General features: G+C 47.7%; 3 protein-coding genes, 1 long non-coding RNA gene and 1 pseudogene across 13 annotated transcripts; 1 reads left to right on the top strand and 4 right to left on the bottom strand.

Moving 5' to 3' along the window:
- Nucleotides 1-4234: 4234 nt before the first annotated feature.
- On the bottom strand, nucleotides 4235-7812 carry LOC112348925 (pentatricopeptide repeat-containing protein At4g39530-like). 2 transcript variants are annotated; one of them, XR_002993214.1, is made up of 6 exons: nucleotides 7730-7812; nucleotides 7618-7670; nucleotides 7319-7563; nucleotides 4816-7262; nucleotides 4635-4763; nucleotides 4235-4552 (listed from the first exon to the last, which is right to left on the bottom strand). XR_002993214.1 is itself a non-coding variant. In XM_024682307.1 (5 exons), the coding sequence occupies exons 3-5, from the start codon at nucleotides 7376-7378 to the stop codon at nucleotides 4724-4726; spliced, it is 2547 nt and encodes an 848-aa protein (XP_024538075.1). In that variant the 5' UTR covers nucleotides 7379-7563; nucleotides 7618-7670; nucleotides 7730-7812; the 3' UTR covers nucleotides 4558-4723. The 2 variants fall into 2 exon arrangements, 1 of the variants encoding a protein (XP_024538075.1); XM_024682307.1 differs by lacking the exon at nucleotides 4235-4552 and having other exon boundaries at nucleotides 4558-4763.
- Nucleotides 7813-9024: 1212 nt separating this feature from the next.
- On the bottom strand, nucleotides 9025-13099 carry LOC9639090 (intraflagellar transport protein 80 homolog). Of its 5 annotated transcripts, XM_024682315.1 has the most exons (15): nucleotides 11221-11330; nucleotides 11086-11167; nucleotides 10923-11032; nucleotides 10762-10870; nucleotides 10626-10718; nucleotides 10490-10576; nucleotides 10354-10442; nucleotides 10195-10305; nucleotides 10008-10145; nucleotides 9835-9959; nucleotides 9723-9783; nucleotides 9569-9667; nucleotides 9347-9515; nucleotides 9180-9295; nucleotides 9025-9104 (listed from the first exon to the last, which is right to left on the bottom strand). In XM_024682315.1, exons 2-15 carry the CDS (start codon nucleotides 11120-11122, stop codon nucleotides 9102-9104), a joined length of 1347 nt encoding a protein of 448 aa, XP_024538083.1. In that variant the 5' UTR covers nucleotides 11123-11167; nucleotides 11221-11330; the 3' UTR covers nucleotides 9025-9101. The 5 variants fall into 5 exon arrangements, 3 of the variants coding, with proteins under 3 accessions (XP_024538083.1, XP_024538082.1, XP_024538081.1); XM_024682314.1 differs by having other exon boundaries at nucleotides 9078-9295; XR_002993216.1 differs by lacking the exons at nucleotides 9025-9104; nucleotides 9180-9295; nucleotides 9347-9515; ... (7 more) ...; nucleotides 10626-10718; nucleotides 10762-10870 and adding an exon at nucleotides 12603-12696 and having other exon boundaries at nucleotides 11006-11032; nucleotides 11221-12543.
- LOC112348926 (pentatricopeptide repeat-containing protein At2g13600-like) lies at nucleotides 13069-16337 on the top strand. Of its 5 annotated transcripts, XM_024682311.1 has the most exons (5): nucleotides 13117-13170; nucleotides 13232-13339; nucleotides 13399-15360; nucleotides 15414-15843; nucleotides 15908-16337. In XM_024682311.1, exon 3 carries the CDS (start codon nucleotides 13420-13422, stop codon nucleotides 15343-15345), a length of 1926 nt encoding a protein of 641 aa, XP_024538079.1. In that variant the 5' UTR covers nucleotides 13117-13170; nucleotides 13232-13339; nucleotides 13399-13419; the 3' UTR covers nucleotides 15346-15360; nucleotides 15414-15843; nucleotides 15908-16337. The 5 variants fall into 5 exon arrangements, with proteins under 5 accessions (XP_024538078.1, XP_024538076.1, XP_024538077.1 ...); XM_024682310.1 differs by having other exon boundaries at nucleotides 13069-13170; nucleotides 13228-15360; XM_024682312.1 differs by lacking the exon at nucleotides 13117-13170 and having other exon boundaries at nucleotides 13336-13339; nucleotides 13440-15360.
- LOC9639089 lies at nucleotides 15356-20540 on the bottom strand (annotated as a pseudogene).
- LOC112348927 lies at nucleotides 17500-18531 on the bottom strand. Its single transcript, XR_002993217.1, has 4 exons — nucleotides 18350-18531; nucleotides 18020-18286; nucleotides 17709-17895; nucleotides 17500-17648 (listed from the first exon to the last, which is right to left on the bottom strand). It is a non-coding gene; the product is annotated as an uncharacterized LOC112348927 (long non-coding RNA).
- Nucleotides 20541-22279: the final 1739 nt, after the last annotated feature.

The following is a 22279-nucleotide window of genomic DNA, read 5'->3' as shown; positions in this document are numbered from 1 at the left end:
CACTGTGGAAGGTGTTTTGAGTGACGAATGGCTCCGAGTTATTGGATCCGCGTAATATCATCTATAGAAACGAAGAACACACTCGATACCTGGAAGGTGATAATCTCGCCTCTTTAGAGCTGAAGTTTTGATTGGTACTGTGGATTTTTTATTAATGCAAAGCCATCCAAGCAAGTCTCCAAGGTTGCCTCTAGAATGGAGCAAAGATCACGAAATGGAAAGCGACGGCTACTGGAAAGATACGAGCATTTTCTTTCCTCGTACGTGAATGGTGGCCGTCGGATGGAGAAAATCCGACGGCGCAGGATCATTCATCATTGGGACGTACTAGTAGACCGGACGCTCTCTCAGCGAGGTTTTTCCTTCAGCAAGCGAGAAGAAGAGCGAGAGCGCAGCTATGGAGTCGAGCGGCGGCGAAGCTTATCCATCTGGCCAGAGCTTTCCTTCTCGCTTTTTTTCTCTCATCACTTCGTTTCTTATATTTGTTCGAGCGTATCTTCGCAGGTTCTTACGAGGAAGACAGTCCTCTGTCGAGTTACATCCCCTCCAATCAGCAGCGGCAGCGGCGGAATCGCGAGGAGCTGCCAGGTTCGCACGAAGCGCTCCAAGCCGCGCAGGAGTACCAGCAACATCTTGCAAAGAAGAGTCGCAGCACCATTAAAGTCTTGAACCAGTGCTGTGTGAGCGGCACATACGTTATGGTAAGCGAAGAACAAGCTCGAGGTTTATGTTTCGCTATCTTTGTCTTTTTTCCCTTCGATATCTTCACAAAAAACTTTCTTTTCTTCTTTATTTTTTTTTCTGCAGACTCTTCCTTCGAACTACTGCAAGAAGATGATGCCGCACGGGAGAGCCGAGGTGATCGTCCGCGACCGGAGTGGTCACCAATGGAGGATGAGATGGAACTGGACGATGCAGCCAGTGATCGGTGCCGGGTGGAAAGCCTTCTGCGTCCATCACGAACTCGTCAAGGGAGACGTCCTCGTCTTCCAAAAGGAGAACTCCTCCTCCGAGATGATCACGTTCCGCGTCGAGATATTCAAGCGCCAGTGATCGCGCCAACGCCGCCAACATAGTGTTGCTCCCGCCAAAGAAAGAACCAGACGGGCTGGAGATCGAGATCGAAGAACTCGGCGGAGTAGCCACCGGAGGAGACGTCCATGACTACGACGTCTTCGAGCGCAATCCCAAGAGGACGAGGGGGCTCCTGAGGAGAGAATGGGTGGAGAACTCACACTCGTGCAACCAGGAGGTGGCGGGCGAGGAGGAGGAGGGAGTGGCAGAAGGGATGGGAGGCGGAGAAGAGGCGGCGGAGGAGCGGCGGCAGCAGCGCCACGAGCCAGTGGTGGCGCTGGTGCTCAAAAAGACGAGGTCGGCAGCCGAGTCCGAGGAGCTTGGGATGAGCTTCAAGATGCAGGGGAGCAAGCTCCAGCGCATGTGTAGGAGTGTGCTGGGCTCGCCTGGATCAATCGTGGAGGGGAGCTCCACTGGATCGCTCAAGGCTAAAGTGTCCAAGGAAGAGCTGAGGAAGATCCTCAACCTGGCATTTCCTCTCTACGATGCCACTCCCTTCTAGAATGGATGAAATTTGATCCAAAACTTGAGAATGATTTATGTGCCACTTCAAGAATTTGAAAATTATGATTCTAGAAATAATGTATAAATATTAAGTATGCTAAAGAATTTTTTATAAAAATATAAAGCATAATTTTTTATTAGAAGAGAAGATGAAATAAATAATTTAATAAAAATTTACTATATTATTTCTAAATTTTTAGTTAAAAATCTTTATATTATCATGTTTAAGTTTTAATATATTTTAATTTAATGCATTTACACTATTAAATTCTGAGTATTTTGGGGTGGATAACCTTGTACAAAAATTTGCACGCTTGCAAAATATATAAAAATAAAACATATATGTGCTTAAATTGTTGTGACACACGTATGTGATTCACAAAATAATATTTAAGCAAAACTTTTTTCTTATGCATAGGTGTTTGTTACATATCCATGACAAAATTCAAATTAATGCTATGTATACAATTTTTTATGTTTCCATGCTAGATTTTGTTTTTGTGATATTTTTCAATATGCAAGCTAGATTTGAAAATTTTGTGGGCTCTTTAGGCACTCTCTTTAATAAAAGTAATGAAAAATGCTTTGCAAACTAATGATTTTGCAACAAATGAAAAAATTTTTGCATGAGTGAACACTAGAGAAAGCTACAAAATTAAAAGAAGATCAAAGAATTGTTTTGCCCTTACATTCCAATCAATCTAACTTGCCAATGTGCTTCAATTAATTGCACTTGTTGCCACACTCCAATTAATTACACTCACCACCACACTCCAATTGATTGTGCTTTCTAATTAATCACACTTTCTGCTACACTAAAGTGAAGCATTGTGCTGCAAATAGATTACAAAATGAAAAGTGCAATAAATAAATTGAAGTAGAGTGTTTATATTAAGGTGCATTACACCTTTAAGCCATGAGAAATGTAGTGCATGTATATATTGTTACCATGGATCTTTAAAACTTTGGGGAATAAATAAGGATAAAATAACTATTAAAGACTCTCTCATTAAACAATTGCCCATTTTTCAGTTAGTTTAGAAGGAGAGAGATAAGGTGCATTATATCTTGTATTAGAGAAATGGAAAATTAAAATCATATGTATTGGAAAGTGATTATATGCATAATATTTTTAATAGAGATATACCTAGTTCTTAATATTTTTAATCATTAATCAAAAAATTCATATTTACTTTAGCAAATACTAAATCATAATATATTTTTCATTTTCTTATAAATGAAGGTATGACCATAAATTATAAGTAACCCAAAACAGCTTAGACCAGAATAAAATAAAGAACATTCGTACTGACAAGTTGTCAAAGTTATATATGCCTCCCTTTGTCTCAACCCTTTTCAGTTTGTATATAACCTAAGATCCATCGACAAGTAGTGCAATGGGGAGCATCAATGCAGTGGAGGCTAGCACGTCCAAAAGTTGTCCCAAAGATTCAAAAAGCAAATCTAGCAAGGACAAGGACCCGCCATCACAGTTGCCACCACCAAAACCAAGATTTCTTCGTTTAGTGAAATAGATTGCTCCAATAGTTGTTGTGTAAAAGGAAAATACATTTCTAAGTTAAAATACATCTCAAGACATCAGTTCTTATCAGTTTTCCACTAGAAGGCATCATAGTGAGGAAATGCCAGGCGCAGGACCTTCCTCAGCTCTTCTTCGGATGCTTTAGCCTTGAGCGATCCATCGAAGCTGCCCTGCACGATCGCTCCGGGCGAGCCCAGCAGGCTCCTAGTCATGCGCTCGAGCTTGCTCCCGTGCATCTTTACGGTCACCCCGAGCTCCTCGGACTCGGCTGCCGACCTCGTCTTCTTGAACACCAGCGCCACCACTGGCTCGCGCTCCTCCTCTGCGCCTCCCGTCCCTCTCTCCTCGTCGTCCTGGTCGCACGATGGCGAGTTCTCCATCCATTCTCTCCTCGGCGGCCTCGTCGTCCTCTTGGGGCGGCCGGGATTGCGCTTGACGACGTCGTGGTCGTGGGCGTCTTCTCCGGTGGCTCCTCCATCGAGTTCTTCGATCTCAATCTCCAGCTCTTCTTCTTTCTTTGGCAGGGGCAGCGCCATGTTGGTCCCGTTGTTCATGACCACTGTGCCATTGGCGAACTTGCGGCGCTTGAAGATCTCAACGTGGAAAGTTATCGTCTTGGAGGAGATGTTCTCCTTTTGGAAGACGAGCACGTCCCCCTTGACGAGTTCGTGATGGACGCAGAATGCTTTCCATCCGGCACCAATCACTGGCTGCATCGTCCAGTTCCATTTCATCACCCACTGGTGGCCACTCTTGTCGCGGACGAGGACCGGGGCTCTCCCCCGCGGCATCATCTTCTTGCAGTAGTTCGAAGGAAGAGTCTGCGGAAAAAGAAAAAAGAAGAAAGAACGATTAGCAATTTCTTGTGAAGATATCGTAAGCGTGGAAAACATGCTTACCATAACGAATGTGCCACTCACACAGCACTGATTTAAGACTTTCACAGTGCTACGACTGTTCCTTGGGAGCTGTTGCTGGTACTCCTGCGCGGCTTGGAGTGCTTCCTGCGAACCGGGCAGCTGCTCGCGATTCCGCCGCTGCCGCTGCCGATTGGAGGGGATGTAACTCGGCGGAGGACTGTCTCCCTCGTAAGAACCTGTGAAGATACACTCGAACAAAAATATAAACTTTAAGCAGAAACGAAGAAAAGAGAGGGAGAGAGATAGAGCGAGAAAAGCTCTGACCAGATGGATGAGCTTCGCCGCTGCCGCTCGACTCCATAGCTGCGCTCTCGCTCTTCTTGCTTCCCGTGGCTTGGAAGAAGGAAAAACCTCGTTGAGAGAGCGGGCGTCCGGTCTAGTAGTACGTCCAAATGCTGCATCCTACGCCGTCGGATGAAGCCCATCCGACGGTCGGCATGCAAATAACAGGAATCGTATCTTTCTAGTAGCTGTCTCCATTCTAGAGGCAACCTTGGAAACTGGCGTGGACCTGGAAACATCCACAGATCAATCGCTTTCATTTTAAACTCCAGCACCCTGAGCTAGAATCTCTTAAGAACGTAATCACTTACTTGATCACTTTGGTGGCTTCCTTGAGCTCTGGAGTCCTAAGTTGCTCCTCCCACATTCCCGAGTTCCCACGCAAGTTCTTTGATCCATTCTAAATGCAACCTTGGAGACTTGCTGGGATCGTTTTAGACCTGGAAACATAAGAAACAGTCACAAATCAATCAACCGGAAGTTTTCGCTTACTTGATCACTTTCGTGGCTTCCTTAAGCTCCAGCGTCCTGAGTTGCTCCTCCCACATTCCCAAGCTCCCATACAAGTTGGCCATCAAGACGTAGCTCGCTTCGTGCCTGGGATCCAAGTCAACAGCGCTCTGGAAAGCAGCGCGTCCAATCTCCAAGTTGTTCCACTTCTTACACCCGGCCAGCACTGTCTTCCAAGTCACGAGGTTGGCCTCCACCGGCATTCCCTTGACAAACTCCAGTGCCTCGTCCAGATGGTTTGCTCGCGCCAGCAAATCGACCACGCAGTGGTAGTGTTCCAAGTCCGGCTCGACACCATACTTTTGCTTCATGTCCCCAAAGTAGCGCTTCCCTGTGTCAACCAGGCCAGCATGGCTACACGACGTAAGAATCAAAACGAAAGTGATACGATCACCTCGCAAGCCTTCGTCGAGCATTCTCTCAAACAGCTCCAGCACTCTGACCGTGTCTCCCTGCCGGCTGTAGCTCGCCATGAGCGAGCTCCAAGTCACCACGAGCTTCCTGCTCGCCAGTGACTCAAAGACGCGCTCAGCATCGTCGAGGCGAGCGCACTTGCCGTAGAGATCCACGAGAGAGCTTGCTACGTACGTCCCGGCTTCCAGTCCCAGCCTGCAAATCCTTGCGTGGAGCTCTTTGCCAGCTTCTAGCGATGGCACGCTGCCGCAAGCGACCAGTGCAGCGATGAAAGTCCGAGAGTTTGGCTCGCAGCCCCGGGACTGGATTAGTTCGACGAGCCCTAGAGCAATCTCGACGTGACCGTTCTCCGCGTATCCCGAGACGAGTGCCGTCCAAAGTACCACGTCGTGATGCTTCATTCTATCGAAAACCAGCCGAGCGTCACCCAAACTTCCACACTTGGAGTACATCTCCACCAGGCTGCTTGCCACGAACATATCGGTATCACATCCTCTTTCTCGAGCCTGGGCGTGAATCGCCATGCCTTGCTCAAGCTGTCTCAGCTTCACAAACTCTTCTCTCACCTCTTGGCCTTCTTCCTTCTCCGCCAAGCTCGCGCAGGCCATGAAAGCGGCGACGTAGCTTCTTGGGTCTGGTCCTTGCAAGCGAGAGAACAGGCGTAGAGCCTCCTCGCTCGCTCCGTTTTGCACATAGCCCAGCATCAGCGCGTTCCACAGCACCACGTCCGGATGTAAGATCTTGTCAAAGACTGCTCGAGCGTCAGCCAGGCTCCCACAAGTCGTGTACATGTCGACCAAGCTGCTCGCCACAAACTTGTCCGACTCAAACGCATACTTGCAAGCCTGACGGTGAAGAGCCACACCCCGGCTCAAGCTCCTGGACTTGACAAGCTTTCCATCCGCTTCCTCTTCGGCTCCCAAGCTCGAGCATGCCATCAAAACGGCAACGTAAGTTCGAGCGTCCGGCTTGCACCCTCCCGTGCTAGTGTCCATCCTGCTAAACAGCTCTAGAGCCGACTCATCGTCCCCAGCCTCCACATATCCCTGTATCATCGCGTTCCAGAGAATCACGTCTCGGTGCCGAGTGCTCTCGAAGACGTCGATGGCACTGGAGAGTCCCCCGCACTTGGAGTACATGTCCACCAGCGAGCTCGCCACGAACACGTCCGATCCAAACCCGTGCTTCACCGCCTGACTGTGAATCAAAGCTCCCTGGTTGAGCCACTCCAGCTTGAGCTCTCTTACGTCCGACTTTGCTCCAAGGCTGGCACAGGCCATGAGAGCCGCGACGAAAGTCCGAGAGTTTGGCGGACACCCGGAGCAGTGGTGCTGCATGCGTTGAAACAAATCCAGAGCCTGCTCGGGCTCGCCGTTGTCCACGTATCCCAGCATCAAAGACGTCCACGAGACAACGTTCCGGTCTTTCAGGCCATCGAAAACCAGCCGGGCCTCGGTGACGCTCCCACACTTCGCGTACATATCGACGAGAGCGCTGGCCACGAAAACGTTGGATGCCGAACCGGCCTTTCGAGCTCGAGCGTGGATCTCTCTTCCTTCTTGCAAGCACCGAAGCGTCTTCTCCGTGTTATCTCGCCTGCCACCATTCTCCTTGGCTGTCTGGCTCGAGCAGGCCATGAGCGCTGCCACAAAGCTGCGAGCGTCCGGTTCGCAAGTCATGCGTGAGAAAAGCTCGAGACCCAATCTCCCTTCCCCGTTGGTGGCATAGCCCCGGATCAGAGCGTTCCAAGACACCAAGTCCGGAGACTCCATGCTGTCGAAGATGTTGCGAGCATCTACCATGCTTCCGCACCTCGCGTACATGTCGATCAGAGTGTTGGAGACGTAAATGTCCGCGACTTGGCCAGAAAACCGGTGAACTCGTCTGCCACTTTCGAGGTCCCTGGAAACGCTGCATGCTTTGAGGGCGGCGAGCAAAACTGGGACGCTGGCAAAGACCCGCGTTTCCGGAGCTACAGTGTTTCTCAATGGGTTGAGGCGCGCACCGAGAGAAAGCTGCAAAACACGGCAAGAGTTTGCATTGGAACAGCTGCGGAAGGAGAGATACTTACGGTCTTGCAACGCTCGAGGTAAAAACGTGTTGGGCATTGGAATGCGATCCTGCTTGTCATGCTCAAGCTCCCATCGCTGGTATCTCATGTTCGTGTCATCTACCATGAACCCTAAGCTCACAAACAGAGATGTAGCTCGCAATGATGAAGGCCTATCGGTGTGGCAGGATATGGAGGAGTGTAGAGATAATTTCTTCTGCCTGCGCTTAAAGCATGCGCTCACAACCAATGTGTCTCTAAAAATGCTGCAAAGAAGGCAAGAGTTAGCATCATGACATAGCCGAATCAGAAAAACGTACACAGTCGCCTCTTGTTTCGTGGCAATGCTCACGACGCGTTAGCCATTTAACCCCTGCTTGTCATCCAACCATATGCCATTTATCGCATTACAAAACAACTATACTTGCTTACCTTTGAGCTCGCAATGACGACGGCAAGCACTGTCCTAGAATACAAATGCTACGCGAGGAAAAGTACACCAAAGTTGCATAAAACGAAACATTATTTCCTAGCAGCTTGTCTACTACCTTCCTGAAGCATTTCCTGGTGAATCTTTGCGTTGATTTTCTGGGGATCAATCTTCACCTGATACAGGCAAAGGTCAGTTAAGACAATCGAATTACTTGTAGCCGACCTGATCCTTGAAGTGCAAAAACTGCTCCTTGGTCTCAATAGCTTTGATCCGCATCAAGTAGTGCTGCCTGTACCACATCACCGTGTCAATGTGGACCTTGTGCAAAACAGCCAGTTCTAGCGCTCTGTAAACGGCAGTCAGTTTGTGACCCTGAGATTGAAAAAAAAACAACCTGTCCCAGTTGAAGAGCTTTAAGTTCATGTGGATTGCCCGATAAGTGAGCCCAGCTTGCAGTAAAATCGACTCGGCTTTGTCCGGGTGCCTTTTAAATAATGCAAGTTCTGCCTGTCGTGCTTCTTCTACGGGAAGATCCTTCAGATAAAGCATAAACTGCACCTTATCCACCTGAATGTTTCCACTTAAGGTGGCCGTCAATACACGAAATAAAAACTGCAAACCTCGTCCAGAGCTGCATAAGCCTCTTCCGCAATGTTCAGCTCCTGGGCATCGACTGCCATCGTTGCCAAGCAAGCCCAAAGTAAATCCTCCTGCAGCACACACAATCTTGCTATTAAGAAAAAATTTCACGGGGATGACAAACCTTTACGAATCTACAGAGCTGGGCCGCATACTCCCACTGTCTGGAGTTCACATGCTGGAACAAAACGAACGGATACGGGCATATGTACGAAGAAACTATGGCTCCATCTGTTCGTCGTAAGATGCAACTAGAAGTAACAAAGCTTCGAATTTTTGGATTCTTGCCGAGATCACTGCGTGTAGCATCAGATAGAAATATGGCAGAAAGCGAGAGAAAGTGAAGGAAAAACGCTTACCACTCTTTTATTACTTTTACTCGATGAAGAAGGTCTCGATCAACAAAAGCAGCCAATGGACAATACCATACAATCAGTTTCTGGTCCGCGATAGCAGCGATTATGTCGGCCTCGTCATTCCATCTCACGTTGTCAACAATAGTAGCCAGTTTAAACACCTCGTGCTTGTGCTGGCAGAAGCATTAGAGATTATGAGAAAAACTAAAATCTTGCAAACTTACATATACGGGAGTTATAAAGAGGTCTTGGTTGCGGTCAATAAACGCAATTCTCCTGATAGTTCCCACTTGATTGAGGGCGATTTCTTTTATTTCAACAGTATGTCGAAATGGTTCACCAGCAAGCTTTCCCGTCGACGCATCCAAAAACCGAATTACTGCAGGATTTCAAATCAGTTTTATGGACTGGCAAAACACAAACCTGATCTACTGATTTTAATTTAGTTGTGAACCTGGTATGACAGAAGTCTCGTAGACAACCTACATCTATGGTCGGATGTATCTATAAACGCCACAGTGTCTGTTGAAATAGCAACATTGCGCTCGAGCAAAAACTCTGGTCGCAGTCCTGCAAGAAAAACATGTCTACGTCGATAGAAACTTCAGTGTTTACAGATACCTTGACATTTTGGGCTTGAAAGATGCCGACCATCATAGGTGAACAATTGCAAGCCCACAAAACTGTCGATGATCATGAAGTACCTTTGGCATAATTTTATAAGAATGATGGCATACTTGACATCAATTACGTGTGGAGCGTTTAAATTTGAAACCGAGTAGATGTAGCACTGCAAGTCATGCCAAATTGTTAGCGTGGCCACAGTAGTCACGATTCAGTTACCTGGTTAGTAGTCGCAACGATCAAGTGGCGAAACTCCAGACGAAATTGAACAACCCGGTCACAGAACTCCAAGTCAGTCGTATTATTAGTCACCATGTCCTGTCTATATGAGCTTCACCTAAACATGCTTGCCATAAAATTTGGAAAAACTTACATAAACTCTCAAATGTCCACAACCGCGTAGCGTCGCAGACAGTTTTAGCCACTCTAGTTTTCTGCCAGTCTTTATCATCTAAAAAAACAGACATAAAAAGAAAAGAGAATACCTGTCCACGATCTGACCGAATACTACAAAGCCATTCGCACCGGCACCAGCCAGTTGCGCACCGTCGTTACTCCATGAAATTCTTAGAACGGACCCAGCTGAAAGCTTTTCCTTCCAGAGAACCCACTGAAAAGCTGATATGTAAGCTCAAAGAAGAACTCCACTTGAACGTACCCCCGTCTTGTCGCAAAGCCACAACGTGTTGAATGAGCCGACGGCAAAGAACTCCCCAGATGGACACCAGGCAACCGAAGTTATGCTATCGTCAATTTTACTACTCTGATAGATCATTCTCCCATGGTAGTCCCAAACCTATATAGCAAACATAAATGTGAGAACATTTGTAAAAGCTTGTAGATACCTTATAGACACCATCTTCTCCGCCAGATGTAAGAAGGTTCGAAGCATAATTCCAATCAACCGCTAGAATCAGTCCGTTATGACCATCCCAGTGCGACTCCTTGATTGAGGACTGCAATGGAAAACATATTTTTACGCGCTTAGGAGCTGAGTAGTTTACCTGGAAGGATTTGATAATCAACCGTCCCTGGCAAGCAAACAACACCTGATCTGAGCTTGGACTCCATGCAAGGGCGTAGATTGGACAAGCTGAGCCAGAAAATTACTAGAAACCATTGAAAAAAAATAAAACTTACGGCTTTGTGCCAAAGTAGATCGGAGCATTCCACTGCAAGACCATATTTTTACAATCCCGTCCTCCCCACCAGTTGCTAAGGCCGATCCTGCTGATCACGTTACAGAAAACCCATAATCATACGAGTCTGGTACTACCGTCGGTACTCCATCGAACACACAGAATGCTCCCTGCATGAGCTTGGACCCTTTTTTCTTCTTTCCCCGTCCTATTAGAAATATGAAGCGACCCTGGAAAATCTCATTGTTAAAGTTACATAATGAACAAACGCACCGTCAATGCAGGAAACAACAAAAATGTCGCTCCCTGATCCAGTCCGGTTCCAGTGCGAGGTCAAAGGGTAGCATTGCAAATCCGTGGATATAGAGTCTATGTTCTCAAGCTGTACGCAAGATTTATCAGTTGCTATTAGAAAAGAAAAATGAGGACACTACCTTAAGAATGGGCTTCCCATCCCTGTTCCAGCACCATATAGCGTAGTCATCACCGCAAGAGTAGAGGTCACTCGTCACATTCCACCCGACGGCAGCTACAAGGCCCTTATCTGAGACCACCAAAAACACGTTATAGAGGGAAAAAGAACGAAGAAAAACGTACGTGTCGTGTTCTCCGCCTTAAACACGGTGATCCGCATTCCTCAGTGATGAGCACCGCGACCACAATAGCCCTAGCGCTTCAGCTGAAATAGGGCTAACGAAATAAGTTAACTAAACTTTACAAAAAGAAACTTACCGGTTGCACTCGGAGCTCGAGCATCCTTGTTCTATTCCGTCTTGTTTGGAACTCCTTGTCAAGATCCCCAGCAACTTGGACTGTTGCTCTCTCATGCCGACAGAACCATAGAGATCTGCCATCAACAAATACGCCGTCTCCTGTTTCTCGCCCATTTCCACCAGCTTCTCGAATGCCTGCTCCCCAAGTTCCACTTTCTTCCACTTCCGGCAAGCGGCCAGCATGATCGTCCAGGTGATTTCATTCGCTTCAAACGGCATTCTTTCCACCATCGCTACAGCTTCCTCGAAAAGGTTGGCACGTCCCAGACTGTCCACCATGCAGTGGTAGTGCTCCAGGCCCGGCTCAATCCTGTGGCGAAGCCGCATTGCCTGGAAGAATTCCCTGCCCTGTTCCACAAGACCGGCGTGGCTGCAGGCGGTGAGAAGCGATACGAATGTAACTCCATTCGGCTCCATACCTTCGTCTTTCATCTTCCAGAACGTCGCAAAGACGTGCCTTGCGTCCCCCTGGTGACTGTAACCTTCGATCATAGCACTCCACGTAAAAACCGTCTTGTTCTTCACGGAGTCGAAGACCTGCTCGGCATCACCCATGCTGCCGCAAGTGCCATAGAAGTTGACGAGCGAATTCGCAACGTAGACTTCACTCTCGACTCCAGCCTTGCAAACCAGAGCGTGGACGAGCTGCTTCCCAGTTTGCAGCGCTGCCAGGCTGCCGCAAGCCACCAATGCCGCAACGTAAGTCCGCGGATTTGGATCGCAGCCTTCGAAGATCATGCGCGAGAAGAGCTCCAGAGCTATCTCTCCACTGCCATTCTCTGCGTATCCCATCACCAGAGCAGTCCAGGAGACCACCCCGTGCGATGGCATCTTGTCGAAAACGTTTCTAGCGTCGTCCAAGCTGCCGCAGTTCGTGTACATATCCACCAGAGTGCTGGCGACGAAAGGATCCGAGCCACAGTGACGCTCTTCCACCAGAGAATGGATTGCCACACCTCTTTGGAGACACTTCTCCTTGATGTTCTTGCCACCATTTTGCTTGGCAGGAGCTCTTCCTTTCGTGGCTAAGATCGAGCAGGCCATCAGCACCGCGACGAAAGCTCGGCTATCAGCTTGACAGCCCGAGAGAAGCATCCGCCCAAAAGCTTCGAGAGCTAGCTCGCCATCGCCACTGTCAGCGTAACCATTGATGAGAGTGGTCCAGGAAACGACGTTGGGATGGGTGATCTTGTCAAACACTTGCCTTGCTTGCGCCATTCTTCCGCATTTCGCGTAGAAATCCACCAGGGCGCTCGCCACGAAGACGTCCTCGGAATCAAACCTGCGAGCTCGAGCTTGAGAATGCACAGCGCTGGCAAAATTCATAATCTCTGGGCAGACCTCCTTGCGGCCGTCATCTTCTTCCACCGCCGCTGCCAAGCTCGAGCACGCCTTGATCGCCGCGAGGAGCGACCGGCCGTCGGGCTCAAACCCTGACGATCGCATCCATGAGAACGATTCCAGCGCTAGATGCTCCATGCCGTTGTCGACATAGCCGGCGATGAGGGAGTTCCACGACACGGCGTTTCGATTCGCCATGGCGTCAAACACCGATCGCGCGTCCGCCATGCTCTTGCATTTTGCATACACGCTGACAAGCGTGTTGGAGGCGTGGAGATCGTCCATCAAGCGGTCGATCTGCTGCCAATGGATGTGCTTGGCGGCGTCGAGATCCCTGGAGCTAGCACAGGCGCGCAGCGCACCGATCGTAATGAATCTTTCCAGCGATTCCTGGGCGTCATCACCAATGGGGAAGAGAATCTGGAAGATCTTGAGCCTGCGCAAGCGCATCGACTTGGCGCTCAAGCAAGAACCCTAAACCCTACAAGCGCAAGATGGAGTAGAAATTTCGATGCGGCGATGCCGCCTTCGCAAGGCGGCGCTACCGATCATCGGCCACAACAGAAATGTAAGCTTCCCTCTCGATTTCCTCGATCTCTCCCTCTCACTGCTGTTCTGGAACAAGCTAGGAGGAAGGTTTCTCTTCTCTGGATTCGAAGAAGAAGAAGAAAGAATCGATCATCCTTCACTAGTGGCGGCACTGAAAGCTTGCAGCGCCACCAAGGACCTCGAATCCGGTAAGCGCATCCATTCCCCCATTCTTGGAAGCGATGGTAGCCATTCGCCCGTGACCCAGGTCTCCAACGCGCTGATAAGCATGTATGGGAAATGCCACAGCATGATCGACGCGCGATCCATCTTCGACTCCATGCCTCACAAGGACCTGGTGTCGTGGAACTCTCTGGCTTTCGGCTACGCTGTGAATGGAGAGCCAGGCCGAGCTCTAGAGATCCTTGGAGCGATCCAAGCAAGCGGCACCCTCCAGCCCAATGCCCGGACGTTCCTTGCGGCGCTCTTGGCTTGCTCCAGTCTAGCCGACGAGGAGATCGCCAAGCTCGTCGATGGGAAGCTCTTCAAGTCTTCGTGCTTGGAAAGAACAGTGGCAATTCATCTCGAGGCCGGGAAGCGTGGCTGCCTCGACGTTTACGTATCAACTTCGCTGGTCGATCTCTACGCGAAGTGTGGCAGCGTGTTGGAGGCTGCCCGGGTTTTCCACAGGATGCCGAGCCACAGCGTCGTCTCCTGGAGCACGCTCATACAGGGATACGTAGAGAACCACGAGAACGAGGTGGCGCTGGGTTACTACGAGCTTATGGGAGATTCGAGGATTCCACCCGACTGCCGGACTCACGTCGCTGCTCTGATGGCTTGCTCGAGCTTGGCTCTGCGAGAGGAAGGCCGGGAAGTCAATGGAAAGGTGGTGAAGACGCAGGCGCTGGAGAAGGGAATGGCTGTTCACTCTCGGATTGACAAGCTCGAGTGTACATCGGACGTGATCCTGGCAAGCACGGTGGTCCATTTCTATGCAAAGTGTGGGAGGCTGGAGGACGCCGGCGCAGTGTTTGAGGCAATGCTGCGGCACGACGAGATCTCCTGGAACACTCTGATCATGGGATACGTGGAAAACGGGGAGTACGAGCTAGCTTTGGAGCTTTTCTCGAGAATGAGGCTGGAGAAATGCTCGTCTAGTCGAGCGACTGTTGCCGTTCTCATGGCCTGTGCGAGTTTAGCAGCGAGAGAGCAAGGCAAAGAACTGGACGGGATGTTTGTGAAGGCGGAGTGTTTGCAGAAGGGGATGGAAATCCACAGGGAAGCTGTAGTCAGTGGCTGTGACTCGGACGGCTTCGTGGCAAGCTCGCTGGTGGATATGTATGCCAAGTGTGGAAGCATGAAGGATGCTCGAGCGGCTTTTGACAGGATGGCCTATCACGACGTCGTGTCGTGGACAACATTGATACTAGGATACGCAGAGAATGGTCTGGGGGAACTGGCTCTGGATCTCTTCTCACAGATGACTTCCGGGGCTCCAAACCATCTCACGTACGTTGCTGCGCTGGTGGCATGCGGGAACTTATCAGCTCTGGACAGTGGAAGGAAGATCCACAGCAGGATACTTCGTTCGGGGCTTGAGACCGAGGTGGTCGTGGAGAGCAGCCTAGTGGATTTCTACTGCAAGTGTGGCAGCATGGACACCGCCGAGAGTGTGTTCTTCTCAATGCAGACGAAGAGATTGGTTACTTGGAGCGCGTTGATAGCAGGATATAGCAGGCAAGGTGACACACTCCCCATGTTTGATCACTTTCGGAAGCTCCGGGACGAAGGCTTACAACCAAATGGGATCACAGTTCTGTCCGTTCTCACCGCTTGCAGCCATGCCGGCCTAGTTGACAAGGGGAAGAAGATCTTCAACTCAATGCTCGCGGAGTTTGGCGTGAAGCCGGAGATCGACCACTATCACTGCATAGTCGATCTTCTGAGCCGGGCCAACCGTCTCGAAGAGGCAGTCGAGCTTGTGCAAAGCTTGCGTTGCGAAGACAGCTATTTGGCATGGACAACCATCTTGAGTGGAGCTTGCAAGTGGAACAACTTACAGGTTGGGGAGAAGGCTTTTCAGTCTCTGATGAAGCTCGAGGATCGAGATGACGATGCTGCTTGCGTGCTTATGGGAAACCTCTATGGACGTGCTGGGCTCTGGGAGAGGCGTGCTCAATTACTCGAGTGCAATGCTAAGAGAAAGAACTGAAGTTTATACTTTAAGGTACGTGATATACCATTGTTTTTACAATTTCCAACTTTGCTTGTGATTTACAGCTCCGAGTGGTCAGCTCGTCGGCATCATCGTCGTCGTCCTGGTAAACCTTGCTGATGATCGGATTGCAAACGTCTTCTAGCTCTTTGAGTTGCTCCTCAAAAGCTTCCTTGTCCGCCGTTTCGTTGTTGTCATCCAGCCACTCGTGAGCCTCCTTGATTGCCGACTCAATCTTCTCCTTGTCATCGCTGTCGATCTTGTCCCTCAGCTTGTCCTGGTCGCTTCATGTTGTACAGATATGCCTCCATGGCATCGATTTTCTCCCTCAGCTCTTGGTCCTCTCTCGCGTTCTCTTCCGCTTCCTCTATCATCCTCTTGATCTCCGCCTCGGTCAGCCGGTTCTTATCGTTCGTGATGGTAATCTTTTCCTCCTTACCTCGTCCTATAGAGCCGTAGCGTCCACGACCAAAACGTCTGAATGAACAAAGAGCGGTAAGCTATAGCCATAAGAAAGCTTTGATCTAACCTTGTGTCGTGGCCTCGTTGAACATACCAGTTTGGACAGCCGCACCGTAAGCCACAGCCTCGTCCGGATTCACTCCCTTGCTGGGCTCCTTACCATCGAAAAAGTCCTTGAGCATCTGCTGGATCTTGGGAATTCGAGTGCTCCCTCCGACCAGAACGATCTCGTCAATCTCACTCTTCTTGAGCTTGGCATCCTCGAGAGCCGCCTTCACGGGTGCCATCGTCTTCTTGAAGAGGCCCGCGTTGAGCTCCTCGAACCTGGCCCGGGTGAGCGTCTCGGTGAGGTCGATGCCATCGATAAGCGACTCGATCTCCACTCGGACTTGGTGCTGGCTGCTCAGTGCCCGCTTGCTCCTCTCCACCTCACGGCGGAGCTTGGCCAGAGCCCGCGGCTCCTGGCTTATATCCCTTTGATACTTCTTCTTGACGAGCTTGATAAAGTAGTCTATCAGCCTTTGATCGAAATCCTCGCCTATTTACAATATATCAATATATCAATCAGTCGATTGATATATATCGACGAAAAGAAGTTTACCTCCAAGGTGAGTATCTCCATTCGTGGTGAGCACCTCAAAAAATCCAGCGTCCACCGCCAAGATGCTCACGTCAAACGTACCACCTCCAAGATCAAACACCAGGATCTTCTCGCCGATCCTTTTGTTGTCCAGGCCATAAGCTAGCGCCGCCGCGGTTGGCTCGTTGATGAGACGCATAACGTTAAGTCCAGCGATCCTCCCAGCGTCACTGGTTGCTCTTCTTTGAGCATCGTTGAAGTATGCTGGAAGTTTGTATACAGTGAGAACCTTAAAAGAAAGATGTTTGCGCATACCTGGTACTGCGATCACTGCGTCCGTGACCTTCTCGCCCAGGTAAGCCTCGGCTGTTTCCTTCATCTTGGTGAGAACCACGCTGATCTCCTCCGGGCTGTAGATCTTCGTCTTGCCGCTCACCTCGACTTCGATGTAAGGTTTTCCATCCTTGTTCACGATCTTAAAGCCCAGATGTTTCATGTCCCTTTGAACTTCCTTGTCATCGTACCTGGATTCACGACGTTCCAATATGAAACTTTCAATCTCGAGAAGAAAAGGAAGAGAAGGATCAAGGAGAGCTTACTTCATTCCAATGAGACGCTTCACGTCGTGGATTGTCCGGGTTGGATTGGCTTGGTTCTTGGCCGCCTCTCCGATCAGTCGCTCATTCTCCGTGAAGGCTACCCAGGATGGAGTGATCCGATTGCCCTGGTCGTTGGCGATGATCTCGACCTTGTCGTTCTTGTACACGCCGACGCACGAGTACGTCGTGCCCAGATCGATCCCGATGCTTGTTGCGTTGATGGTGATCAAGAACAGCCCTGCATTTGGATATCAAAGTTTGCGAGAAGAAAGAATTGAAACCAGAGAAGAGAAAGGTTGCATACATGCTGTGATGAAGAGACAAGGTAGGACTTTCTTGATTGCGCCCATATAACGCGGGCAAATACCCTTATTTCTCTAATATGCCTACATCCAATGGCTCAGATTAACCTTGAGGAAGTGACATATCAAATATTGCCACGTGGTATATTTTGATTTCCTAAAGGCAAATGTGGGCAATATTTTATATAACTAAAGTTACTTTATAATCTGTGCAAAACAATTTCTATATTTGACAAGAGTTAGGGTTTTATGGCATTTAGGATTTGCAAGCACACTATTAGTAGGCAAACGGATCCAATGAAATCGGTCCAGACAAAAAACGGTCCAGACACGGAACATTATTGCCAAGATAGAAAGCTGCAGCGTAAGAAAGGATTTTAGGTAAAGTCTGGTATGAAACTTGATATGGATACTGACCGTAGGGGTCTCTTCAAGCATGCCTGCATGGCCATCATGGCTACTGTTGGCCAACGTCGGTGTAAAATATAGAAGCGTGAAAAAGATACAAGGCAAGTACCACGGATTTGAGAAGCAACGCTTTCTCGGGTCGAGATGAAGCAAAATGCGCCAAACACGTACCAGTGACAAAAGTATATTGATGGATCTTAGAGCATTGAGAGTGCATAAATCCATCCCACCAGAGATTCAAAAACCAGTGATACGAGGTATCCGGAAACAAAAACTCGTCATACAAACTCGGAAGGAGCGAGAGAGAGTGACGAACTTACAATCCTGGCAGCGTTGTGATAATAGGATGCCAAGTATAAAATCCCTTTTTGCAGTAGCACTGAGCTTGCGGGACGTGGAAAATCTCGTCCTGGAGCAAGGTAGAAAATTCTCAGTAGCTCATCTCAAGAAATAGTTTATGTAAGGATCCGGAACGATGCCATTGACGAGATACACCACTGCTAGCGTGATGTCGCGATGGGCGACTTAGCTCGCGCTAAATTCCAGGCATTCTAGTCTCCTAAAAATGCCAATCTGGGTTTTACCCTCTTCGTTACCAAATGGCAGAAAAACGAGCTAAGTGAGCGAGCACTCGCAAGTAAATCCCTTACCTTCTTCGTGTATTCCACGACAGTTCCCTCTGGACTCCCTATGTCCATGAACAGTGGCCATTCAATAGAATGCTTGAGGTATTTGAGCTTGCCCATAAAGGGTGAGCACCATTATTATCAAATCTTCGGAGAGAACATCAACATTACCGCTAGGAGTTGCTTAGAATCTTTGCGAAGTCGCATTTGCCCAGACCAAGAGCAAGCCCTAAAATTGGAATATAGGTTAACTTGCATGCTAAAATAATTTTCCATTGTTCTTCGCTTTCTTTGTTTTCTTCTCTTTCTCCTTGGCTATCTGCAAATGTTCAACCTGATCACACCCCCGCTACTTGGGAATGACGATGCATTTGAAATTCCATAATCCACCATCTACAAAAATCAATATTCTTTTTTGACCCTTGTTCTCCTTTCTCTTCCGCTTTTCAGCAGCAAACTTCATCCTCAAGTTTCCCAGCTTTGCGAATAGCACATGCTCCTCGTTCGTCAACTGTAAGCACTTGTCCAATGGACACTCGTCTGTTTCATAGGCAATGTGTGCATCCTCTTCCTCACAGATTTTCTTTCCACGGCTAGCCTCCTCCGTCTTGGATTGTTCAGTTCTTGCACATTTAGAAACACTACCTGCGAAATAAACCGAGATAAAATCTTGATACCTTCATAAACGTGCAGCGTGGATCTTGTAGATGTAAAAAAGCTTAAACGGGTCAGTTGCCCATTGCTTGAATTCTTGCGGCCGAACGAACTTGTATTCTGCCCTTCAGTGAGCCTCGGGTTTTAAACACACTTGTAAGAACCAGAAATGAAGCGTCCCCTTCGAATCCTTCCAGACCAGAGCACCATCAACATACGTGAAGTTGATTGAGATCAACTAGAACACTTTCTCGTCCTTTCTTAAATCGTTGGGGTTGATTAGCTTCGGTTTTCCATCAAGGATTTCTAGTCGATCTGCCTGGTACTTAGTACCCTGAAAGGTGAAGCCCCCATCCGTATCGTCTCTGCTACAATCCCGTCGCATATGTAGCCAACTTGGGGCCACGTTGTGTTCTCCTCGTCAAGCAGCTGCCTCAGGTACAGTTGAATATGATGACTTCTATACGCACGAGTTTGCTTCTGACGTAGACGCGTCTGGAGAGACAAGCTGTGGAGAAACGAAGTGCAAGGACCACCAGGAAGAATAAATCCTTCGATCAGGTCTGGCTTCTTTCGTGTGAACAGAGCCGCAACTTTTATCCCAGGCCTCCGCATCATCAAGGTACGAATGGAGAGGAACTGCTGGTCGAGAGCTAGGTACCTGCGGCCAAGAAATAAGCTGACTCGTACTATTTAACAGTTGGACACATACCGGACGGGTTCTGAGGTCCTCAGGCGTATCTAACCGAGTATCAGTCGTCTCCACGTACTTGTGGCAGTATCTCTCCAGCAGGTATAACGACATGGGATGCCTCTCAGCAAGGTAATTCACAATTTTCCTTCGAAGGGGACGCTTGTCGAGCATAGGTCCCAATATTGAACAAGACTTTAGATATGTAGCGCATTCCTCCTGCAATGCACGACAGACATAAAACGAAATTATGCAAAGGAAATTAAATGCTGAACTCGGTGTAGAGGCACGGCCAGTACGGGAGTATGCATCTAAAAGTGGCATTATCCTGAAACACATCCAACCATGTTTTGATTGCGAGTATTTGCCTGCCATCGTCCTGTGTTCTTGGCGAACCATCTTTATGTGCAAAATCGTAGTGCTCCCCTCCATCCAGAAACAAAAGTATCCTTTCCTCCCTGGACTTGAGAAACTTATCCAAATCTGCAGGCGAGTCAATACGCCCAATCTGCTCAAGAGCATCGGAATCGTCGCTGAAGGAGAACTCGAGTGCAGCCCTGACAGATTCGGCATTGCAGATGCATATGATCCTCAAGCCAGGAACGTTGACAGCAACAAATACCACTGCCAAAGCCCATAGGAAACAGGATTTACCTACGCCTTTTGTTCCTCGCAAAGTCCAGGACAGGTACGTTTTCTCAAGTGCTCCACCATCTTCTCCTCGAAGCTGGGTCTACAAATGTAGTCGAACACTCTGGGAGGGCGCGTCCCTACTTGGGCAGGCGCTAACCCGGGAATTGGCAGAGGATTTATGATCTTTCTGCAAAGCTCGTCGCAGCGATCCTGGATCATCTTCTTGATCTTCTCCATAAAATCCTAACCCTTGTCAAATATAGAAATTGTTTTTAAACCAAAATATTACTTATGATACTAGAGTGGTTCAGAGAAGAACGAAATGTCACATATGTGCACTACATTTTCATCATAGTTGCTAGGCTCCAATATTACTACTTCAAGCCATGCAACAAATATTGGCTCCAAGCAACTATGATGAAAATGTAGTGCACATATGTGACATTTCCTTCTTCTCTGAACCACTTTAGTATCATAAGTAATATTTTGGGCTTGAAGTAATTTTAACACTATTTTGTATTACTTGTTCTCAAGTGGATTTTTTGTATTTTTAATCATGTGTTGGAATTTTTGGCATTGTAATGGTTTGTTACATATTTTTTATAACTCTCACCAAGGAAACAACCACACAATGATGGTGAGCTTAGCTTGTGGTATCCAAAATATGCTTAAAAATCCAACTCACTTGTATGATTATCTTATAGTAAATACCTATAGGGTATATGCACTATAAATAATATTAAATTGCAAATTTAAATGCATAAACAACACTATTGTATTTAGGGTTTAGATCATGCTTCCAAAGTTGTAATAATGGGAGGAGGAAGAGCATAAACTAGTCACAACTGGATTGTAGTGTAATAGGGTAAAAAGGAGCTAATAAGAAGTTAAAAATAGAGCTTATAACCCCCCCCCCCCCCCCCAAATTTGACATGCTTCTAAATATATTAAAAATTAGTACTTGAATTATTATAAAATATATTTGTGACTCACAAAATAATAATTTGAACACAACTTTTTTTTTACACATGGTATATATTGGTGCTTGCCATGTATACATGGCAAATCCAAGTCAACACTATGTATGCAATTTCTTAAACTACATAAATTTCAATTCCATATCAATTTTTTTAACACATTAATAAAGTTTAGCTTTAGGGCTTTTAGGCATAATGTTTTTCAGTAGGTGATTAAGTGCATTTTGGATACCATAGGCTAAACTTACTCTTTATCTACTTGGGGTTGTTTCTTTGGTCGCAATAAACCATTATAATGCCAAAAAAACATGTGATTAAAAATGTGAGAAATCCACTTGAGAACAAATAATATGAGATAGAGAACTACTTCAAGCCAAATTCTCAAAGCTAATGTGACTGCTCTCAAGGCATACTCAAATCTTATAACAAAGAGATGGAAGGAGTTTTTGTAAAATTAGTGGCACTGGAGTAAAGCATGGCTTTACATACTAGGTAACTCACAGTAATAAAAGCAGTAGAGGGGAAGCTTATAACAATGTTGGGGCTTGGCAATTGGGATGAAGAGCTCAGGAGTGAAGAGCAATCAAGTCATAGTGATATGCTTGGTTGACTTCTAGTGCAAAGAAGCATGATCTTGGCTCAACAAAGTTTGAACTTGATGCTATTAAAAGATCTTGTGGCTTGGACAACTGGATACAGTCACCAAGGAGACTCTACCTTTATATTTCAAAGTTTTCACAACATGTAAGATTTCAATCTTCATCCTGATAGGTTTAAGCCATGTGAGGTTTGTGAAACAAGGAATGGAATACTTAAATGCAACAGAGATAAAATATGGGATTTATCTTGGGTGTGAGCACTACCATGGAGTGATTGATCTTTTGGGATGAGTAACCATTTGGATGAAGCAATGATGGTGTTAGAATCTATGCCTCTAAAGCCAAACTGTGTAACTTAGACTAGCATTCCAAGTGAGTGTAAGAAGTAGAAAGATATGCA

The sequence above is a fragment of the Selaginella moellendorffii genome, unplaced genomic scaffold, assembly GCF_000143415.4.
Source record: "Selaginella moellendorffii unplaced genomic scaffold, v1.0 SELMOscaffold_34, whole genome shotgun sequence".
In the NCBI taxonomy this organism is placed as follows: domain Eukaryota; kingdom Viridiplantae; phylum Streptophyta; class Lycopodiopsida; order Selaginellales; family Selaginellaceae; genus Selaginella; species Selaginella moellendorffii.
The sequence above is the reverse complement of the archived record's forward strand: the minus strand, read 5'-3'. Positions and strand labels throughout refer to the sequence as shown.

Coding starts and splice junctions, on each gene's coding strand:
- LOC112348925 (XM_024682307.1), bottom strand. CDS start 7,378: ATGACAAGCAGGATCGCATTCCAATGCCCAACACGTTTTTACCTCGAG. Junction 7,263..7,318: donor ACCTCGAGCGTTGCAAGACC/GTAAGTATCTCT, acceptor CGTGTTTTGCAG/CTTTCTCTCGGTGCGCGCCT. Junction 4,764..4,815: donor GAAGCCACGAAAGTGATCAA/GTAAGCGAAAAC, acceptor TTATGTTTCCAG/GTCTAAAACGATCCCAGCAA.
- LOC9639090 (XM_024682313.1), bottom strand. CDS start 13,052: ATGCGCTTGCGCAGGCTCAAGATCTTCCAGATTCTCTTCCCCATTGGT. Junction 11,610..11,680: donor CTGGAAGATGAAAGACGAAG/GTATGGAGCCGA, acceptor CTTGTGGAACAG/GGCAGGGAATTCTTCCAGGC.
- LOC112348926 (XM_024682308.1), top strand. CDS start 13,114: ATGCGGCGATGCCGCCTTCGCAAGGCGGCGCTACCGATCATCGGCCAC.